At 33.8% G+C, this 18,205-nt stretch overlaps 1 protein-coding gene across 2 annotated transcripts; it reads left to right on the top strand.

The window, feature by feature from the left end:
- LOC109826014 (thioredoxin-related transmembrane protein 2) lies at positions 3,112-14,349 on the top strand. 2 transcript variants are annotated; one of them, XM_020392962.1, is made up of 10 exons: positions 3,112-3,382; positions 3,482-3,526; positions 9,663-9,719; positions 9,987-10,056; positions 11,174-11,215; positions 11,335-11,408; positions 11,838-11,908; positions 12,215-12,300; positions 12,420-12,520; positions 14,096-14,349. In XM_020392962.1, exons 1-10 carry the CDS (start codon positions 3,200-3,202, stop codon positions 14,156-14,158), a joined length of 792 nt encoding a protein of 263 aa, XP_020248551.1. In that variant the 5' UTR covers positions 3,112-3,199; the 3' UTR covers positions 14,159-14,349. The 2 variants fall into 2 exon arrangements, with proteins under 2 accessions (XP_020248551.1, XP_020248559.1); XM_020392970.1 differs by lacking the exon at positions 11,174-11,215.

Genomic DNA, 18,205 nt, shown 5'->3' with positions numbered 1-18,205 from the left:
ATTATTTCGCTCGACGTACCTATGCTCGTGTTGTAATTTCCTAATACTAAAATCCTCTTATTGTTAAGAAGTTACAATTTGAGCTACAAGGTATATACATAAGGGTTTCCTTATTTGGATTATTTCGCTCGACGTACCTATGCTCGTGTTGTAATTTCCTAAATAGGATTAGTGATTTTATGTATATTTATGTATTAACTGTATTTTTTGTATACAACGAGTCCTATCCCTTGGGGTTGGTTGTGATGTTGCTCGCTAGCGCTTTGACGCTCGTTGTTCCTCCCCTTTCAGGTAACGAGCCAGGTACCCAGAGAGTCGCAGGTTGACGACGATGCACTTTAGTGATTCAGCTGTCTACTTTAGTTATATTTTTCTTTTGAGCTCCACTGTAGACTTTTGATTAGACATTTGAGGGTTTTATTCTAGAAGTTGTAAAGATTGTGTGTCTTATTTCTTCTTATTCAGACATTTTGTATTTGAGACTTGTTGAGAACTCCAGTTTATTTACTTCAGACATTGACGTTGTATTTCTGCATGTTGGATGATGAAATATTAATTTGATCACTATCATTTTATCAGTTATCTCTTGTATTATCTTTTACTTGCTTTTGTACCTACACTTGTTATTGACTCTACTAGAGAGATGGTAATTGTGATGGTGAAATATGTTATTGTATGGTGTGGTGCATGACAGGTTTGACATTTTTGGTTTGACCTTAGACTGCAGCCTTGTGTGAATCCAGGGGTGTCATAGTAACCTTAACAATTAAATCCATAACCTTAATAATTAACTCATAACATTAACATTTAAACACGTAACCTTAATAATTAAACTCGTAATCTTAACAATTGACCCGTAACCTTAACAATTAAATCCGTAACCTTAACAATTAAACTCGTAACCTTAACAATTAGAGAGAGAGAGAGAGCTTAACAATTGATCAGTAACCTTAACAATTAAACCTGTAACATTTACAATTAAACATATAACCTTAACAATATTCCAATACAAACAAAAACAATTAGTTTTCCCATCAACAACGAAAATAATAAAAAACAAAAATAATAAAATAACAATTCCCATCAATCATTTCAACTATCAGTAACATCATGATAAAGAGAGAGAGAGAGAGAGAGAGAGAGAGAGAGAGAGGGGGGAGGGAGGGAGGGATCCATAACCTTAACAATTAAACCCGTAACCTTAACAATCTCCTAATACAAACAAAATAGTTAGTTCCTCTCATCAACAATGAAAATAATAAAAAGGGGAAAAATAATAAAATAACAATGCTCATCAATCATTTTAACTATCAGTAACATCATCATAAAGAGAGAGAGAAGGGTATTATGGTCTTCACATATTTTAATTTCTTGGGTTGTGTTTTGGGGGCTCAGAGAACAAAATATTTATTTTTAGGGCAAAGCACCCGTTGATAAAGTCTGGAGGGGGCACGTTTTCTTGGGTTTTGGGGGTTGGAAGCATTTTTCCCAAAAATAAATTATGCTGATATTTAACCACGTGCATACAGACTAGTCATCTTTAAAATATGATAATTTAGGAAAATCACTCTTCAATTTTAATTCATACATAAACTATTTTTAAAGTGGGTTTTTGTTGTAATCAACTACGCCTCCCTATTAATTAAAAAACAAAAATATGCTTAAAAATTCAAGTTAACAAGACCTAAACATTAAAAAAATAAGTCATGTGTCTTGATGTGAGTTCTTTAATAGAGTGCTTGGGAGTTTACTACAAAAAAAGGAAGAGAATATAACATAGAAAAAAGGAAGGTAGAGTAGGAGAGAGAAAATATAATATCTTGTTTGATAGTTTAGTAAAAGGAATGGATGACAACTTGTTCTATCTATAAGAGCTTTTTAACTAAGAGCATGTTTGGATTTCACTAGGAGTAGGGGAAGTAAAGAGTAAAGAGGGGAGAGAATAGAATGGTAGGTAAGGTAATTCCATTCCTTAGGCTCCACCTTTTTTTTTGGCGGGGAGGGGGGGTGGTTGATTTCTAATAAATGTAGGGGGTAACCAACATTTTCACTCTTAAAAACTTTCCAAACAGAGTGAATGTATTCCCCTACCTTTCCTTCTATCATGTTCTCCTCTATCCAAATAAACCTTAATGGCTTGTTTGGATTAAGGGGAATAAGGAAGAAGGGAAGTTAGGGGAACCATTCACATTGTTTGGGAATATTTAGGAAGTGAAGTTATTCACCCTAGTTCTCCTTAGTTCACCCCTTAATGGTATAAAATTTGTTATCCCCCAAATTGGGGTGTAACCAAGGAGAATGGAACTTCCTTCTCTTCTCTTATCTTCTCTTCTCTCACCTAGTTTTTCTTAACTTCCCTTAACCCCATTGAAATCCAAACACGCCCTAAGGGAATGAAATGGAAAGAACATGTATCATAATTAAATCTCAACCGTTGCTCCCTAGTAATAAAGGGTCAAACACCTTCTGTAACTATTTCCTCTCTCTTTCTATTCTCGACACCCAGATTTTGTAGTTTGTTTTGTTTTGTTTTGTTTTTGTTTTTGTTTTTGTTTTTTTTTTTTTTTTTTGGTGGGGGGGGTTGGGAAATGCTTTTTTTTTTTTTTTTTTTTTTTTTTTTTTTTTTGGTGGGGGGAGTTGGGAAATGGCTAGATTCTTAATGTGAATTTTCCATTCGCTTCCTTTCATTACCCCTCTCAAGGAAACTCCCAAACAAAGTGAACTCCCAAATTCTCTTCTCCTACCCTTGCCTACTCTCCATCCAAATACACTATTATATGTAATTTTGAATTTTTAGTAAAATTTTTGTCTAAGAGGTGGATATCTGCAGCACAAATCCATTTTAAAGATAGTTTACGTATAAATTAAAATTAAAAGGTGCTTTCTATATAATTACCTTATTTTTAAGGTGGTTTCTATGAAAATACCTTGATATTAAAAATACTATTTTTTTTCTCTAATAAAATAAGTAAAAATAAATAACAAGCAACTTATAAGGTTTCAAGAAATAAATATTAGCCAAACAGGCCCCCTGAGAGCCTGAAAACTGCAATTCCAAGTTAGCATAGGGTGTTTCAGTAAACGCAACAAGAAAGAGGAGGATAATTCCGCAATTAAGCCACCAGCGGACGAAGAAAGCAAGACAGACGACAAGAAAGCAGGGAGTGAAATCTGAGAAGCAACAAGAAGCGGCGTAAAAATGGAGGCAGCAATGTCGGCGAGTGGCAGAAACCGTAATAACCACCCACTTCCGTGGCTAAACCTAATGGCGACGGAGCCCTTCTACCTCCTCCATTTCCTCACCTTCTTCTCTTACTTCGCCGCTCGATCCGCCGCTTCCCCTGATCTCTCGCCTGAGCTCTCTCATCTCCTCTTTCGCCGCGTATGATTCCTTTATTTTTTTGATTTTTTCATATTTTTTTTTTGTGATTTTAGGTTTTGTTGCTGTTTCTGATTTGAGATTTGATTTCTTGGAGTGCAGGAGATCCAAGCGGTTCTTACGTTTTCGGTGCTGGTAGCGATAAAGGTATACCATTTGATCTTAAAACCCTAATGATTGAACAAGTTTTGTTGCTAATTTACTTAAAAATGTGTTGTTTTAAGGTAAAGAAGAAGATCCTACACCTGCTAAATGCTAATTCTGCGCCCTTTCTTTAACGGTTTATGAGCTCAAAGAACTAAAATGCAACGTCAGATCTTGCTGTTGTAGTACATTGTTAGGAGCTTTGCTCTTTCTTAGGGCGGAGACGGACTTTAGCTTGTGCTAATGCTTAAACCTTAGACTTTATTGAATTAGAAGGGTTTTATATAGGCCAATCATGTTAGTTTTAAAATTAAAGGAGACAGAAATTCTGAGGTGTGAAACACTTTCCTTAAAGAAATATTTGCCCCCACTTGATATTCAAAGTTGCTTCGGGTTAATGCAAATTTTCTTCCCAGGATACAACAGAAAATAAAAATTCCAGTAAACAAATCTGAAATTTTCCTTAATTCGTTGTGAAACAAGTTTGTAATATTGCAGAAGTTTTTGATAGAAAAGATTCAGAAAAAGAATTGTAAATAGATATCTGAAAACATAAACTATTTATAGTTTTGAAAAGGTGCTTCCAACAGTCACAACTTTTCAAAACACCCTTTGGAACAAACAGCCACTTTTCAACAGTCACTTGTCTTTTCATAATTTTTAAAATTCAAAATAACATTAAAATAAAATATATTCAATATATAATTATATATATAAAAAATAGAACATTTAAGCGGCAGCGGCAAGCGTGCAAAGTGCTAAGTGCGTCTAATAATCGCGTCAAAATCGCGCATTATTCGCGCTACCCGCACGCGGGTTTAGAAGCCTACACTTTGATCCATTATTCAAAGCCCAATAAGCATTCAATGCTTTTAAACCTCTAAAAGAATGTTCAAAATTCCAATGTGGGACTATCTTGTTTTTTACAAACAAATACTAACAATCCCCCACTTTGTTTGAAAAAACATTTTAATAGTATTATATTTAAAAATAATCTGCAATATGTACAAAATGAGATAAGTATACATATGTAGAGGTATCTTTCGATTTAAACCTTTACTTAGTACAAATACCTCAAAGTTCTATCAAAGTCGTTAGTTGCCTTAACATTAAACTAATTACTCTTTGTGATAGAACCGGAGAATATTGTACATACACTAATCTATTGTTTCAATGAGAATTAATATTTTAGCACTGTTATGGCCTTGTGCTTATTCCTGGTTCATGAACTCTTTAAAGAACAAACCTTTAGCTCTTTGTCTAAACCCTTTGGCTACTAATTTTTGTCGTTAGGTGCATATGTTTCAAAATAATCTATGCCTTCTTTTTGTCTAAACCCTTTGGCTACAATTTAGCCTTAAAAGCTTGAACAGAACCATCAGAATGATATTTTCTTCTAAAAACCCATTTACATCCTATTGGCTTTGATCCTTGAGGTAAATCTACTAAAATCCAAGTACTATTTCCTATTATAGAATCCATTTCATCATTGACAGCTTCTTTTCAAAGTGAAGCATCTCTAGATGACATTGCTTCTATAAAGGTTTTAGGATCATCATCTGGATTAAAACTTATAGGATGTTTATTTAAAACATTATTATTCCTATCACCTTCAACAAGAAAAATAATTTGTTCAGGAGAAATAAAATCTGAAGGTAAAGATTTCTCTTTTCTTGCTCTAGTACTTCTTCTTGGCTCTGATATTTCTTTAGATATATTCGTTTCCTTAGCATGAAAATCAGAACTAGAAATATTATTAGAGTTAAGCAGAATAGGAATATTTTCAACATTTTCAGAATCTACAGAAAATTTATTTTCAAAGAATTTAACATCTCTAGATTCAACAATAGTTTTAGAAGATAAATCAAGTAGTCTATATGCTTTGCTATTTTCAGCATATCCGACAAAAACACTTTTAAAGGCTCTAGGTCCAAGTTTTGTTCTTTTAGGATCAAGAACTCTATAATAAGCCAAACACCCCCACACTTTAAAATATGACAGATTAGGTTTTCTACCTTTCCATAACTCATAAGGGCTTATATTTGACTTTTTAGAGGGAATCCTATTATGAATATAACATGATATGTACAAAGCTTCTCCCTATAAATTTAAAGGTAACTTAGCATTATTAAGCATACAATTTATCATTTCTTGTAAAGTTCTATTTTTTCTTTCGGCTAAACCATTCTGTTGGGGAATATAAGGTGCTGTACATTGATGAATAATGCCATGTTCTTCACAAAAAGTATTAAAGTTATCAGAAAAATATTCACCACCTCTATCAGAACGTAATACTTTAATTTTCCTTTCAAGTTGATTTTCAACTTCTGTTTTGTATTTTTTAAACATATCAAAAGCTTCATCTTTTGTTCTTAAAAGATAAACATACATATATCTACTGCAATCATCAACAAAAGTGATAAAGTATCTTTTTCCTCCTCTAGTTAACATACCATTCAATTCACATATATCAGAATGTATTAAATCTAAAACTTTAGAATCTTTGCGAGAAACACTTGGAAAAGATTTCTTTGTTAATTTAGACTTAGCACAAATTTCACATTTATCAAATTCACCATTAAAGTTAATGAAGTCTAACTTTCTCATATTTTTCAAATAGCGAAAATTTAAATGTGCTAAGCGATCATGCCATAAATATGAAGACTCAACAATATAAACAGAAGATATAACTTTATTATTAATACTTAGTTGATACATTCCATCACAAGAGTAGCCCTTTCCCACAAACATCCCGTTCTTAGACAGGATAACATTATTTGACTCAAAAGCAACCCGAAACCCTTTCTTACAAAGAAGATCAACAGAAACTAAGTTCTTTCTAACTTCGGGTACATACAGAACATTTATAAGAGTCAATTTCTTTCCAGAAGTAAAATCTATATCAACAGTCCCTTTTCCAGCAACCTTTGCACAAGCATTATTCCCCATTTGCACTTTTGTAATTTTTGAAATTTCTTCAAATCCTTTGAACAAGGATTTGTCCTTGCAAACGTGGATTGTTGCTTCAGAATCAAGCCACCATCCAGACTTAACAGAAGCCATATTGATTTCAGAAATCATAACGATCAGATTCTCTTCTATCATATTTGCAGAAGCCTTTGATTTTACATTATTATTTTTTTGTGACGACATTCTTTAGCAAAATGTCCAGGCTTGCCGCAAATAAAACAGGACCCCTTTTTCTTCTGAAAATTCTTCTTTTTAAAGTGTTGTCCACTTTTCTTTACTTAAAGGTTCACATTTTTTACCGAAGATTCATTCTTCTCCACGGTGTGGACCTTACAATCACTTTGGACAGAATTTTTCGAATCACGTATGCGTGACTCCTCTTCAATTCTAAGATTCTTCTGAAGTTGTTCCAAAGAGATATCCTCAGTTTTATGCATTAGTTTCTTCGAATAATCTTTCCAAGTTGATGGTAGTTTTGCAATAATTGCAGCAACTTGAAAAGACTCTGGAAGAACTATTTTGAGAACATGAATCTTATTAACCAGAACCTCCAATTCATGAACTTGCTCTAGGACAGACTTGTCATCAACCATTTTATATTCTAGATATTTTGCAATTAAATACTTGTTTGTACCTTCCTCTTCGGCTTTGTATTTAAATTCCAGTGCGTTCCAGATCTCCCTTGCCGATTTTATCCTCGTGAAAAGATCATATAAGCGGTTCGAAAGTGTGTTCAAAATGTGACCGCGACACAACACTTCATCTTCCTCCCGTTTTGCCTTTTGCTTTTTGATTTCTTCTATTTCCTCCTCAGTAGGTTGTTTGTCGTCTGCACTTGGTTTTGGATCTTCTATGGGTTGTAGGTTGGGGTTGAGGATGTAGGAGATCTTCAATGTTGTAAGAAGAAACATCATCTTGTCTTGCCAGCGAGAGAAATTGTTCCCGTCGAATCGGTCCAATTTGACCATGTCTTGATTCATCACCTTGATTGATTCCGACTCCATTGTAGCAGAGATATTTCTTTAAGATTGTTAGTTTTAAAATTGAAGGAGACAGAAATTCTGAGGCGTGAAACACTTTCCTTAAAGAAATATTTGCCCCCACTTGATATTCAAAGCTGCTTCAGGTTAATGCAAATTTTCTTCCCAGGATACAACAGAAAATGAAAATTCCAGTAAGCAAATCTGGAATTTTCCTTAATTCGTTGTGAAACAAGTTTGTAATATTGCAGAAGTTTTTGATAGAAAAGATTCAGAAAAAGAATTGTAAATAGATATTTGAAAACATAAACTATTTAAAGTTTTGAAAAGGTGCTTCCAACAGTCACAACTTTTCAAAACACCCTTTGGAACAAACAGCCACTTTTCAACAGTCACTTGTCTTTTCATAATTTTTAAAATTCAAAATAACATTAAAATAAAATATATTCAATATATAATTATATATATAAAAAATAGAACATTTAAGCGGCAGCGGCAAGCGTGCAAAGTGCTAAGTGCGTCTAATAATCGCGTCAAAATCGCGTATTATTCGCGCTACCCGCACGCGGGTTTAGAAGCCTACACTTTGATCCATTATTCAAAGCCCAATAAGCATTCAATGCTTTTAAACCTCTAAAAGAATGTTCAAAATTCCAATGTGGGACTATCTTGTTTTTTTTTACAAACAAATACTAACAAATCATGTATTTAGTTGGTGAAAGGCTGTTCCTTTGTGGGCATATGTTCCTTCTATGCCGAAGGTGAAGCATAATGCAATTATATGCTTGTAAGCATATGAATTAACTATGTCTATTGAGTGTTCCTGAGATAGATGAATATTTCTTTGTATATCGGAAATGATCGATATAGTCTTGATGCATGTGCATCTGTTGCCCAAAATGTCAACCAAATTTTACAATTGGAGCTATGGGGGTATGAAGTATTTAGTTAATGCTGCTTAGAATCAATAATCAGGTCAATGTCTGAATGCATTGGAAGCTGTCTGTAGTGTTGTTGCACATCTGCACAAAAAAAGAAGAAAGAAGAAAGAAGAAAGAAGAAAGAAATTTATATGTCAAAATGCATATCACATGCCGTCAATCATATATATTAATGAATGGGGATAGTAAAGAAGAAAAGATATAGAAAGCTGGTTGTTTGAAGCAAAACTATTTGTTTCACAATAACCTGAAACTAGTCGTTGATGAATACTTTTGACAATAAGGATAGCTTTATACTTTCAAAAAATTCATTCTGTGCTATTCACGATATTGCTAACGACCATCAAAGTCAATGGCATTACATGAGTTGTTCTGGGAAGAAGGGCCTATTTTTATTCTCTTGCTGTGCTGGTTCTCTGCATACAAATTCTTGAAATGATCTCGATATGGTTCTTCATTTTGTAGTGCATTGACAAGTGCACGAGAGTTTGCAGTTAGTTTTGAGACTAGTTCCATGACTAGGTTATGTGATGATACACTATGAAGAAGATGCTTGCATTTTAACTGGAGATTTAAGCTACTCGAGGTAATCAAATGGTCCATCTCAAGAGCCAAAATTTTCTAATTCTCTCCAAGTAATAACTGACACAAGTGGCTGGCCAATGTCCTATGTAGCTAGCATTGATTATTAATATTATGTTTAGAAGGAAACTTGCTCATTATAACTTCAGCTTTATATTAAAATGACTGTTTTTAGCCTTCTTCGTACAACTTTTCTGTTAGTAAAGGTGTTTTTGTAGTTCGTTTGTGGCAACGTTCTTTGCCTTATATATAGACTTCTATGATGAGTTGAAGGCAAAGATAGGTAGGATTGTACCTCCAAAATTGTCCTACTGGGAATTGCATTCATCTGTTAGGAAGAATATAAGCCATAGAGCCAACCTGAAACGTGGTGTATTGGTGTTGCCACAATTGCCCGACTCAGATATTCATAAACATTGTGTCTAGGGAGGAGACTTGAACATGGATATTTTAAACCAAATATCCATTGCATAATTTTCTTATTTTAAATCATTAATCTCATTAGAAAATGTCATCCTGAATAAGAAGCTTATGTTTTCTGGGTGTCTGGTTTTTACTGCTAGATCGTTAGGTGAAAGAGAATTTCCTTAGTGATTACATATTTACATATCTTAAATTAGTCTTCAGTGAGTGACATCTGTCTTTCCATCTGTTATTATTGAACAGATAGTGAAGGAGGAAACCTGGGATGGATTTATTGCTGATACTCTGTTTTACGCAAAGGTGATGTCAACTAACTCATTGTGTGATGTCAACTCATTGATCTTGCACTTAAAAAGGTTACTTACTATCTATTACTATGGTCCATGCATCATTCTTACTATGTTCTCTCTAATTTTACCTGATTCAGAGAAAACTTGAAAGCAGCTCATGATATGCCATTTTATTTCCAAGTTCCAATTTGTATTTTGAAGTTAGCTTTCTGTAAGCAGCTCTGTAAATCAAACTGAAATGCCTGATGTATTGCTCCTCTTGATTGTGTTGTTGTAGTTCTTCCTTTTTGGAGCCGCTTCAATTATTGACTATCACCTGGCTTTATGTTACTTGGCGGCATTTGTAGGTATATATATTTCACTTATTGATCTTTCTGAACTTATTAGCAGATTGTGACATGGAATGCCAAGTAGACACTAGGTAGAAGGTATCAAATCCTATAATTTGTAAGCAAGTTCATTGCACATTCAGCTTGGATGTTTAATCTATTCAAGGTTTCACATCGTCTAATCTATTGTTCCTGCAGTCATTTAAATGGATTCTGAATTGCTTAATGCATACTTTAGGGTCTTCATATATGATTAAATTTGTTGATTCTTGCTTTAATCTTTGTGATTGACCTTGAATGTAATTTGACAGCCTGAGCATGAACAATTGTTTTACTTGGTGTTTCGTAGGTTGTTTGTTCTTAAATTAAATGTGGAGTTTATCCAAGAGATGAATACTTTTCCAGTTTATGGAAATAAAAAGAAAGAAAAAGAAAGAAAGAAAAAAAGGAAGAAAATTACTTTTCTGAACCTGAGAGATGATAAACTAAAAGTATTTCCAGCATTTTCAAATCAAATAAATGGAAATTGAAGGTAATAACAATGAAAGAAATGGGTTTTAAAACTGAAATAACTAGAAAATAAAGGAACACTTAGTGCAGGAAATAATGGAGGGTAAACACCATTATATTTTTTGTAACATGTGTTAACTGTTTTGGCTCTCAAATCTGTATACAAATTGCTGTTCCATGAAGCAATGACACGGAGAGCGACCAAAACAACATGTATTTTGGACATGGAAAACTTGCAAAAGCAGGAACGGGGAGACAAATATGTATCACATAACAAGAATGAAAAGTGATAGCTAATAATATGATTTTGACTAGACAAAATCCATCAGTTACATAGACAAGTTCAAGTTCTTTCTGAGTTTGTTGGTGCTCAGCTATGATAGGTCTCACTCTTATTTGTAGGATAGAGCATCTTAAACTTACAAAGTTATTCTGTTTTGCCTCCTAAAGTTCTTTCATTTAGGTTATTATCATAATTTTCTATTTAGGCAAATGCTTCTAGGACTTCTACTATGGGACCTTCCTTTAGCTTGAGATGAATATTGTGATTTTTGTCAACTTTAGAATATTGAGTTTGTCAAAGAGTAAATGTTATATATATTCTCCTGACTCCTTTTTTTTCCAGTTATTTTCATTTTAACTCAACAACCACCATACGATGGTCTTGGTATGGCCTTTTCTCCGTGCATTGATACATGAATTATATTAGATTTCATAAATCTATACATCTTTGATCTGCAGAGAACTGATTTATTTCCTGTGTCTTTATTCTACTGACATATTTAGGTGATTCAAGTCATCTGACTCCATTGCAACTGGAAAGCTTATTGACAGAAGGAAGCAAGTCGAGGTTTTGGCTGGTTAGTTATATATATTATTCACCTTTATCATTAAAAGTGGTGAAACTGCATTTTATCATGATTCACTGAGTCACTATGAATCTGATTACTATGCAAATAAGAGCCCAGGCAGTTAATATCCGTATGATAGAATTATAAGCAAGTGATCAAATTATATAAGTACAATTCATCTAAAAGTTGAGTAGAATTATAAATCCATCATTAAAGATATTAATTGTTTACCAGTATGAGAAATTAACTTCCTACTGTGTACTGACCTTTCTAGTATTTACTTATGCTCCTTTAGGCATAACTATAGCTCATGATACTCTCTTTGCTTCATATTTGTTCATGTGACTTCTCCTTAAACCAACCGAAATTGTTCACAAATAGACTGATTTTTCTTATAGGTTGAGATATTCTGAAAGGGCCAAGTTTTCTGGTTGACAGGTTGAGTTTCGAGCTTTGTGTTCGTCGACATGTATACGCACAAGTCGCATTTTCCCTGATCTGTCCATCACGTGAGTTATTTAGAGCTTTGAGAAAGAACTTTATGCACAATATTCATCATAGTATTTCTCCAATGATCTGTAAAAATATTGCTCTAGATACAGAAAGATTATCAGTTATACATGCTCGTGCCACATGTAAAAAAGCAGGACAGAACTTTTTTCGGAGATTTATTGTTATATGATAGTGCACCAACCCTTTCATAAATAAATAAAAAAAACTTCTGTATTCACTATTTTGCAACTTTGCGTTTGTTATTACATTATTTGATAATGTTATTGGCTGCTTAATACATAATATGCTGAAATTATTGACAGTTATGCGAATAAGAATTTATCTTTTGGGATAGTCGACCTTGGGCACTTCCCTAATGCTGCAGAAAAATTTGGAATATCTTTAAGTGGTACAATTCCTATAATCCTTTTGTAATTTTCATAGTCTGTGCATTTTTTACTGCATCTGGATCATATTTTAGAAACTATTATCTCAATTCTCTTAGCCTTTTACCATTTGGATTTGCAGTTACAGGTCAGCTTCCAACCTATATTTTATTTGACAATGCCTCGGAAGTGGCACGATTACCAGATATCATTGTTGACGCTCCTGCACCAACTATTACTAAGGTATTTCTTCCGACTTTATCCACTTTTTACGAGGTTTTTAAACATGGAGCTAGTTTACCATATTTCAAAAAAACGTAAAAAGCCCGCTTAACCCCTGCTTCTCTATATGGATTTTGGGATGCTTTAGGCCCCAAGATTTAGAACATTATGTTGCGCATATCTTCTTTTTGTGGATGTTTATTGTCCTCATTAATGGTTTAGTATAAATTACTTACCTTTTTCTTTGTTATGCATATACTTAAAGTATCTCCTATTTTGTAAATGTTTTTTATTGCCTTTTAAGCTTTTATTTTCGAAAAAACCTTCACACTTTTTGCCCGCTAAAACTCGCCGAAGTGTTAACAACTTGAGCCTTGTCTTACTGCTTAGCTCCCACTTTCGCTCTCCACAACAGTGCCATATTTTACTTTTTCTCTTAACATTTTCATTTTTGTTTCTTACCTGATAATGTTGTGTGTCACTGTTATCCTCTGAAGTGTCACATGTTGAGGTTACAACAGTAGTCATGTAGAGAATTTGGACTTCAACCTTAAGAAAAGCTTATAAATTGAATCAGGCAATCAGTTTAGGCAGTATATATTTTTCCTGTCTGAATGTTTTTTCTTGAACAAAAAGTGGTTCCGTCTTACCCCCTCCCTATAGAAAGTATTCCTAATATGCTAGTTGTTGCATGTCTTTAACTTGCGACCTCGTGCAACGATAATAAGTCTACCAACTGTCTTCAAATTTCTCACTCTTCTTCTCTGAGCGTTAGTCTAGCATGGGGATGAAGTCACCTTGCACTCTTTCAAGTGGCAGAAAATGAAAGGGGTGATATATCAAAAAGCTGCCGGAACCAGTAATCATAGTTATGAACTTATGATGATAAGGTAGTTGACAATTTTTCATATTATTTCCATTAGTGCAGAATATACAAATCAATGATTAGGATGGTTCATGGGCCTATAAATTTGCTTCTTCCCCGTAACACATTTGCTACAATGTCCTTAAACTTAAAAAAATATTTATACAGTTTGCCTTTTGAATATTTTAGAAACCTCTCTACATGTAAAAATAAAAAATAAAAAAGAAGAAGAAGAAGATACAGGCATGTTTTAAGCATTTAGTTTTTAATCTATAGGCCTAGTAGAGCTGTAAAGGAATCAGTTGGGAACAAAAGGTAACTACTTGATAACTACTGGGGATCTTGGTGTTCAATTTGCCTAATTATTCTCATCTCAGTCGAAGCTAAAGGGCAGGACAGATAGTTGTATGGCATGCACGAATTAAAAGATCAGTTTTTGTTTTTAAATATGATTATACACTGCCAATTGGTTATATACTTAATTGCAACTAACTGATCTGATTTTATTTCCGTTTCTCGTTGGGATCTGTGATATATTTAAGATGATATTGTATAAAGATCAAATCACTTAGTAATTTGTTTAAGCACAAGCTTAATGGAACAGAACTGCATGTTTCTAAAGTTGCGTCATTTCGCTTACTACATGTGAGTAGTTTATTCCCAGTTATGAATTTCTATTACATAAATGAGTTGGTAAAGGTTTAACCAGTTTTCTCTTTATGCATTTGCAGAATATTCTGATTCAACATTTTGAGCTTGATAGACGCCTTGTAGAATATATATCCAGGAGATAGATTCATCAGTTTTCAGCAAATATGTAAGTTGTAACAGATGCGTATATTTGCTGCCTGCTGATTTTTTTCCAGATTTCTGTAACATTTGTAATATCAGTTTTCAGCAGGTATGGCAATGTTGAACTAATATTATCGAGGTTTTAGCATATACGCCCCTCAAATGTTCAACATTTGCAAGCTTGCCTCTCAAATATTAATATTTGCAAAATTACCCCTTAAAACTAGCATATTAGTTCTTTCTACTACAATTTAAGAATGATGCTTTTAAAACAAGGCACTGCCAAAATTTCCAATAGTTTTGCAGTAATTTCATGTTTAAAGACTAAAATTGGGGTCTAAATGATAAAAAATAGCTAACAATTGTGGGTTATAGCTCATGAAACTGTTAATTTTAGCCTCTTAATTTTAGCCTTTGTGAAATTATGTTCCAGTGGGTCATAAATGATTAAAAATGGCAAAAAAAATTTTATGGGTTATAGCTCTTGAGATCGTGATACCGTAAAATTATTTGCGAATGGGTTGAAACGACTAAAAGTGGAAGAAAATTTTGGGTTGTAACTAGGGGTGCCAAACCGTATCCGTATCCGAGGAAATATCCGTAACCGTATCCGTTAGGATACGAATATGGTTACTCAAATCTATTACCGTTAGGATATGGTTGTGGATATGGTTTTGTAGTGAAATATCCGTATCCGTATCCGAAAAAATCCGAATACATATTAGTAATACTCTTACGATAGTGTTGATTCTTAGATTATGGATTTGTGGTTAATTTTGATGATCAAGATGTCTAATCTTAGCTTTTCAATCATAATGAACATATTAACGAACTCTTTTTGTATCACATGACTATATTTTTCTGAATACTATCTAGTTTTCTCATATCTTTTTGTATCCGCATGCATATCCGTTTATATATCCGCATCTATATCCGTAACCGTATCCGATTTTGGAGGATATGGATATGAATTTTTCTTACCGACGTATATCCGTATCTGTATCCGTATCCGAGATGGGTAAGCGGATATGGATATGGTAAGTGTCATATCCGAGCCGTATCCGCTCCGTTAACACCCCTAGTTGTAACTCATTTGAAATACGTGGGAGAATTGGGGAGCAATTTTGCAAATACCAAGATTTGGAGGGCAGTTTTGCAAATATTAAAGATTTTGAGGGGATATGCAAAGACCCCTATGATTTTCGAGCTGGAGAATATATATAGTTATCACCGTATTTTAATGTAACAGCTCCCTTTTGATGTTTTATTTCAGCCTACCAATTGCTTTAGTATCAAATCTTTATCTGATCCGTTTGGATCCCTACTAATGAGCCTGATGAGTTCCGAGTTCCGCCTATGAAACTAATACAAAGTATTGCATTTTTTGATGGATCGGGCTGCAATGTGGTCCAACAATTGTTACGCTGGGCCACGTGATCTATCTATAGTGGTTCCCGCCCATACAAATTCTCTGAGGCGGCACCTATCCGAGAGCAAGTTGCTTATAACTATTATGACTATTGCAAATCCCCAAACTGCCCTCGGTCCTCCCACCTCAACACTACCTCTACATTATATGAGAAAAAAGCGTGTGATTCATTTTCGTCGTCTTTTTTTTTTATCAAAATTGATGACACGCCAAAGGATCCTGCACTTCTCTGTTGTAGTGTAAAAGTAGTATAGGAAAATGACTTAAGGACCCAAAATATGGGACCAATGGAGGGGACACCTCACATGTCCCGTCCCTTGGTCCCATATTTTGGGTCCCCGTAGCAACACATGGGAGAAGAGCACAGTTATTATTATTATTCAATGAAAATGGGAACAAACACCCAACCTATAAAAAACCAACAACATATGTGAGTTTCACCGAAGAACGTGATTCTAAAACTAAAAGCGCTCATTACCCAAGGCGCAGCGCATTTGAGATCATTAAACAAACTGCCGTAGCCACAACCACTATCTCATTCTTAATCAGAATTCTCTGCTCAAATTGCTAATTAAATTCTTAATATAATCCCGTAGTGTCTAAACTTTATAAAGCCGAGCCTTCCGGCGAATATTTTATGCATCCGCATGCTTAAATTAAACACACTTCCACACACTTCAAAAGCGAGTTTTTGAGGCCATCCACACGTCACCTTTTGCTTTCCGCCGCTTCGTGGACCCCCCTAATTACTCTGTATTTCTCGTTAGTTGTAGTTTGCTTGAGGTTTTCATGACAAACAAATTAGCGTCTTAAGATTTTTGAGGTGAAGAAATGGAAGGAATTAGCATAGATTCGAGGGTTAGGCTCTCTTTGTGTCTCGCGTTGATCGTAATTAGTTGGAATCAACAGGGATTTTTGTTGGGCTGTCGGCCCACGCGATGCGGCAGCTTGGGTGACAAGACATTGTATCATTTGTATGTATGCTCCTCTTTCTCAACTCTGAAATTATAAAAATAACAAGATCTTAGCTAAAGTTTTTTCAAAAGAAATCTAGCTAAGTGTTTTCTGCAGGGACCATCATTAACAAGATGGTCCCTCCAATTTTAGCTCTTAGCTCTTACAAAAATTGGTAATGATGCTTTGGTGATACGCTGAGTTGCACTTCACGTGCAGATAGGATGAATTCAAAAAAAAAAATAATAATAATAATAATTTGTTTTAATTTGTTTTCTTATCCGATCAGAATTTAAATCTATAGCTTCAAACTGTGTTAGTTTAGAGAACAAGTCTTTTGTTAGACATGCATTGAAATCATAATATTTCCATCGAAGTCCACTATTTTTTACAAAATTTCTCTTTTCATTGAGTGAAAGGGGTTCTTTTTTATTTTTTAATTTATTATTATTATTATTATTGTTATTATTATTATTATTATTATTATTATTATTATTATTTGGTATACAGTATAAAGATTTATGTGTTTAACATGAATGTATATATTGTTAGTCACCAAAATGTCATGGTGACGTAGTCATTTTCCTTCAAAGTTTTGATCTGTTAAAGCCATCAGCGGTCGTTTTCGTCTATGATAAGTTTTGTCGTGTCACACGCTAGGTGCATGAAGAAGATGTTAATATTTGTTTCTAAAAACAAGATAGTCCTAGGATTAAATATTTGAGCATTCTTTTATAAGTTTAAAAGTATTTAATGATTATTGGGCTTTGATAAATAGATCAAAATACAAGCTTCTAAACCCCCGTACGGGTAGCGAAATAATGCGCGATTTTGACGTGATTATTAGACGCACTTTGCAATATTATTATTTTTAATATATATCTATATATTGAATATATTATTTTTAAAGTTATTTTGAATTTTAGAAAATATGAATAGACAAGCAGGTGTTGAAAAGTGTCTGTTTGTTCCAAGAGGTGTTTTAAAAAGTTATGACTGTTGGAAGCACATTTTCAAACCAATAAATAGTTTATAATTTTAGATATCTTAACTTCACTTCTTTTTCAAAACTTTTCTGTCAAAAATATCTGCAATACTACAAACTTGTGTCACAACGAATTAGTGAAAAATTTTAAATTTCCTTGCTAGAATTTTTATTTTCTGCTGTATCATGGGAAGAAAATTTACATTAACCCGAAGCAACTTTGAATATTAGTATTTTTTAAGGAAAGTATTTCACGCCTCAGAATTTATCTCCTTCATAATTTTTCTAACAATCTTAAAGAAATATTTCTGCTACAATGGAGTCGGAATCAATCAAGGTGATGAATCAAGACATGGTCAAATTAGACCGATTTGACGGGAACTATTTCTCTTACTAGCAAGACAAGATGATGTTCCTTCTTACAACATTGAAGATCTCCTATGTCCTCAATCCCAACTTGCAGCTTATAGAAGATCTGAAACCAAGTGCAGAAGGGAACCAACCTACTGAAGAGGAAATAGAAGAAATAAAAAAGCAAAAGGCGAAACGGGAGGAAGATGAAGTGTTGTGTCGTGGTCACATTCTAAACACACTTTCGGATCGGCTATATGATCTTTTAACGAGGATAAAGTCAGCAAGGGAAATCTAGAGCGCACTAGAATTTAAATACAAATCCGAGGT

The sequence above is a fragment of the Asparagus officinalis genome, chromosome 1, assembly GCF_001876935.1.
Source record: "Asparagus officinalis chromosome 1, Aspof.V1, whole genome shotgun sequence".
NCBI classification, from domain to species: domain Eukaryota; kingdom Viridiplantae; phylum Streptophyta; class Magnoliopsida; order Asparagales; family Asparagaceae; genus Asparagus; species Asparagus officinalis.
This window is presented reverse-complemented; position numbering and strand designations above follow the sequence as displayed.

What these genes read in the sequence shown, in the direction of transcription:
- LOC109826014 (XM_020392962.1), top strand. Translation starts at nt 3,200, where the DNA reads ATGGAGGCAGCAATGTCGGCGAGTGGCAGAAACCGTAATAACCACCCA. An exon ending in CTCATCTCCTCTTTCGCCGC is followed by an intron (nt 3,383 to 3,481) that starts GTATGATTCCTT and finishes CTTGGAGTGCAG; the next exon opens with GAGATCCAAGCGGTTCTTAC. An exon ending in TTCCCTGATCTGTCCATCAC is followed by an intron (nt 11,909 to 12,214) that starts GTGAGTTATTTA and finishes AATTATTGACAG; the next exon opens with TTATGCGAATAAGAATTTAT.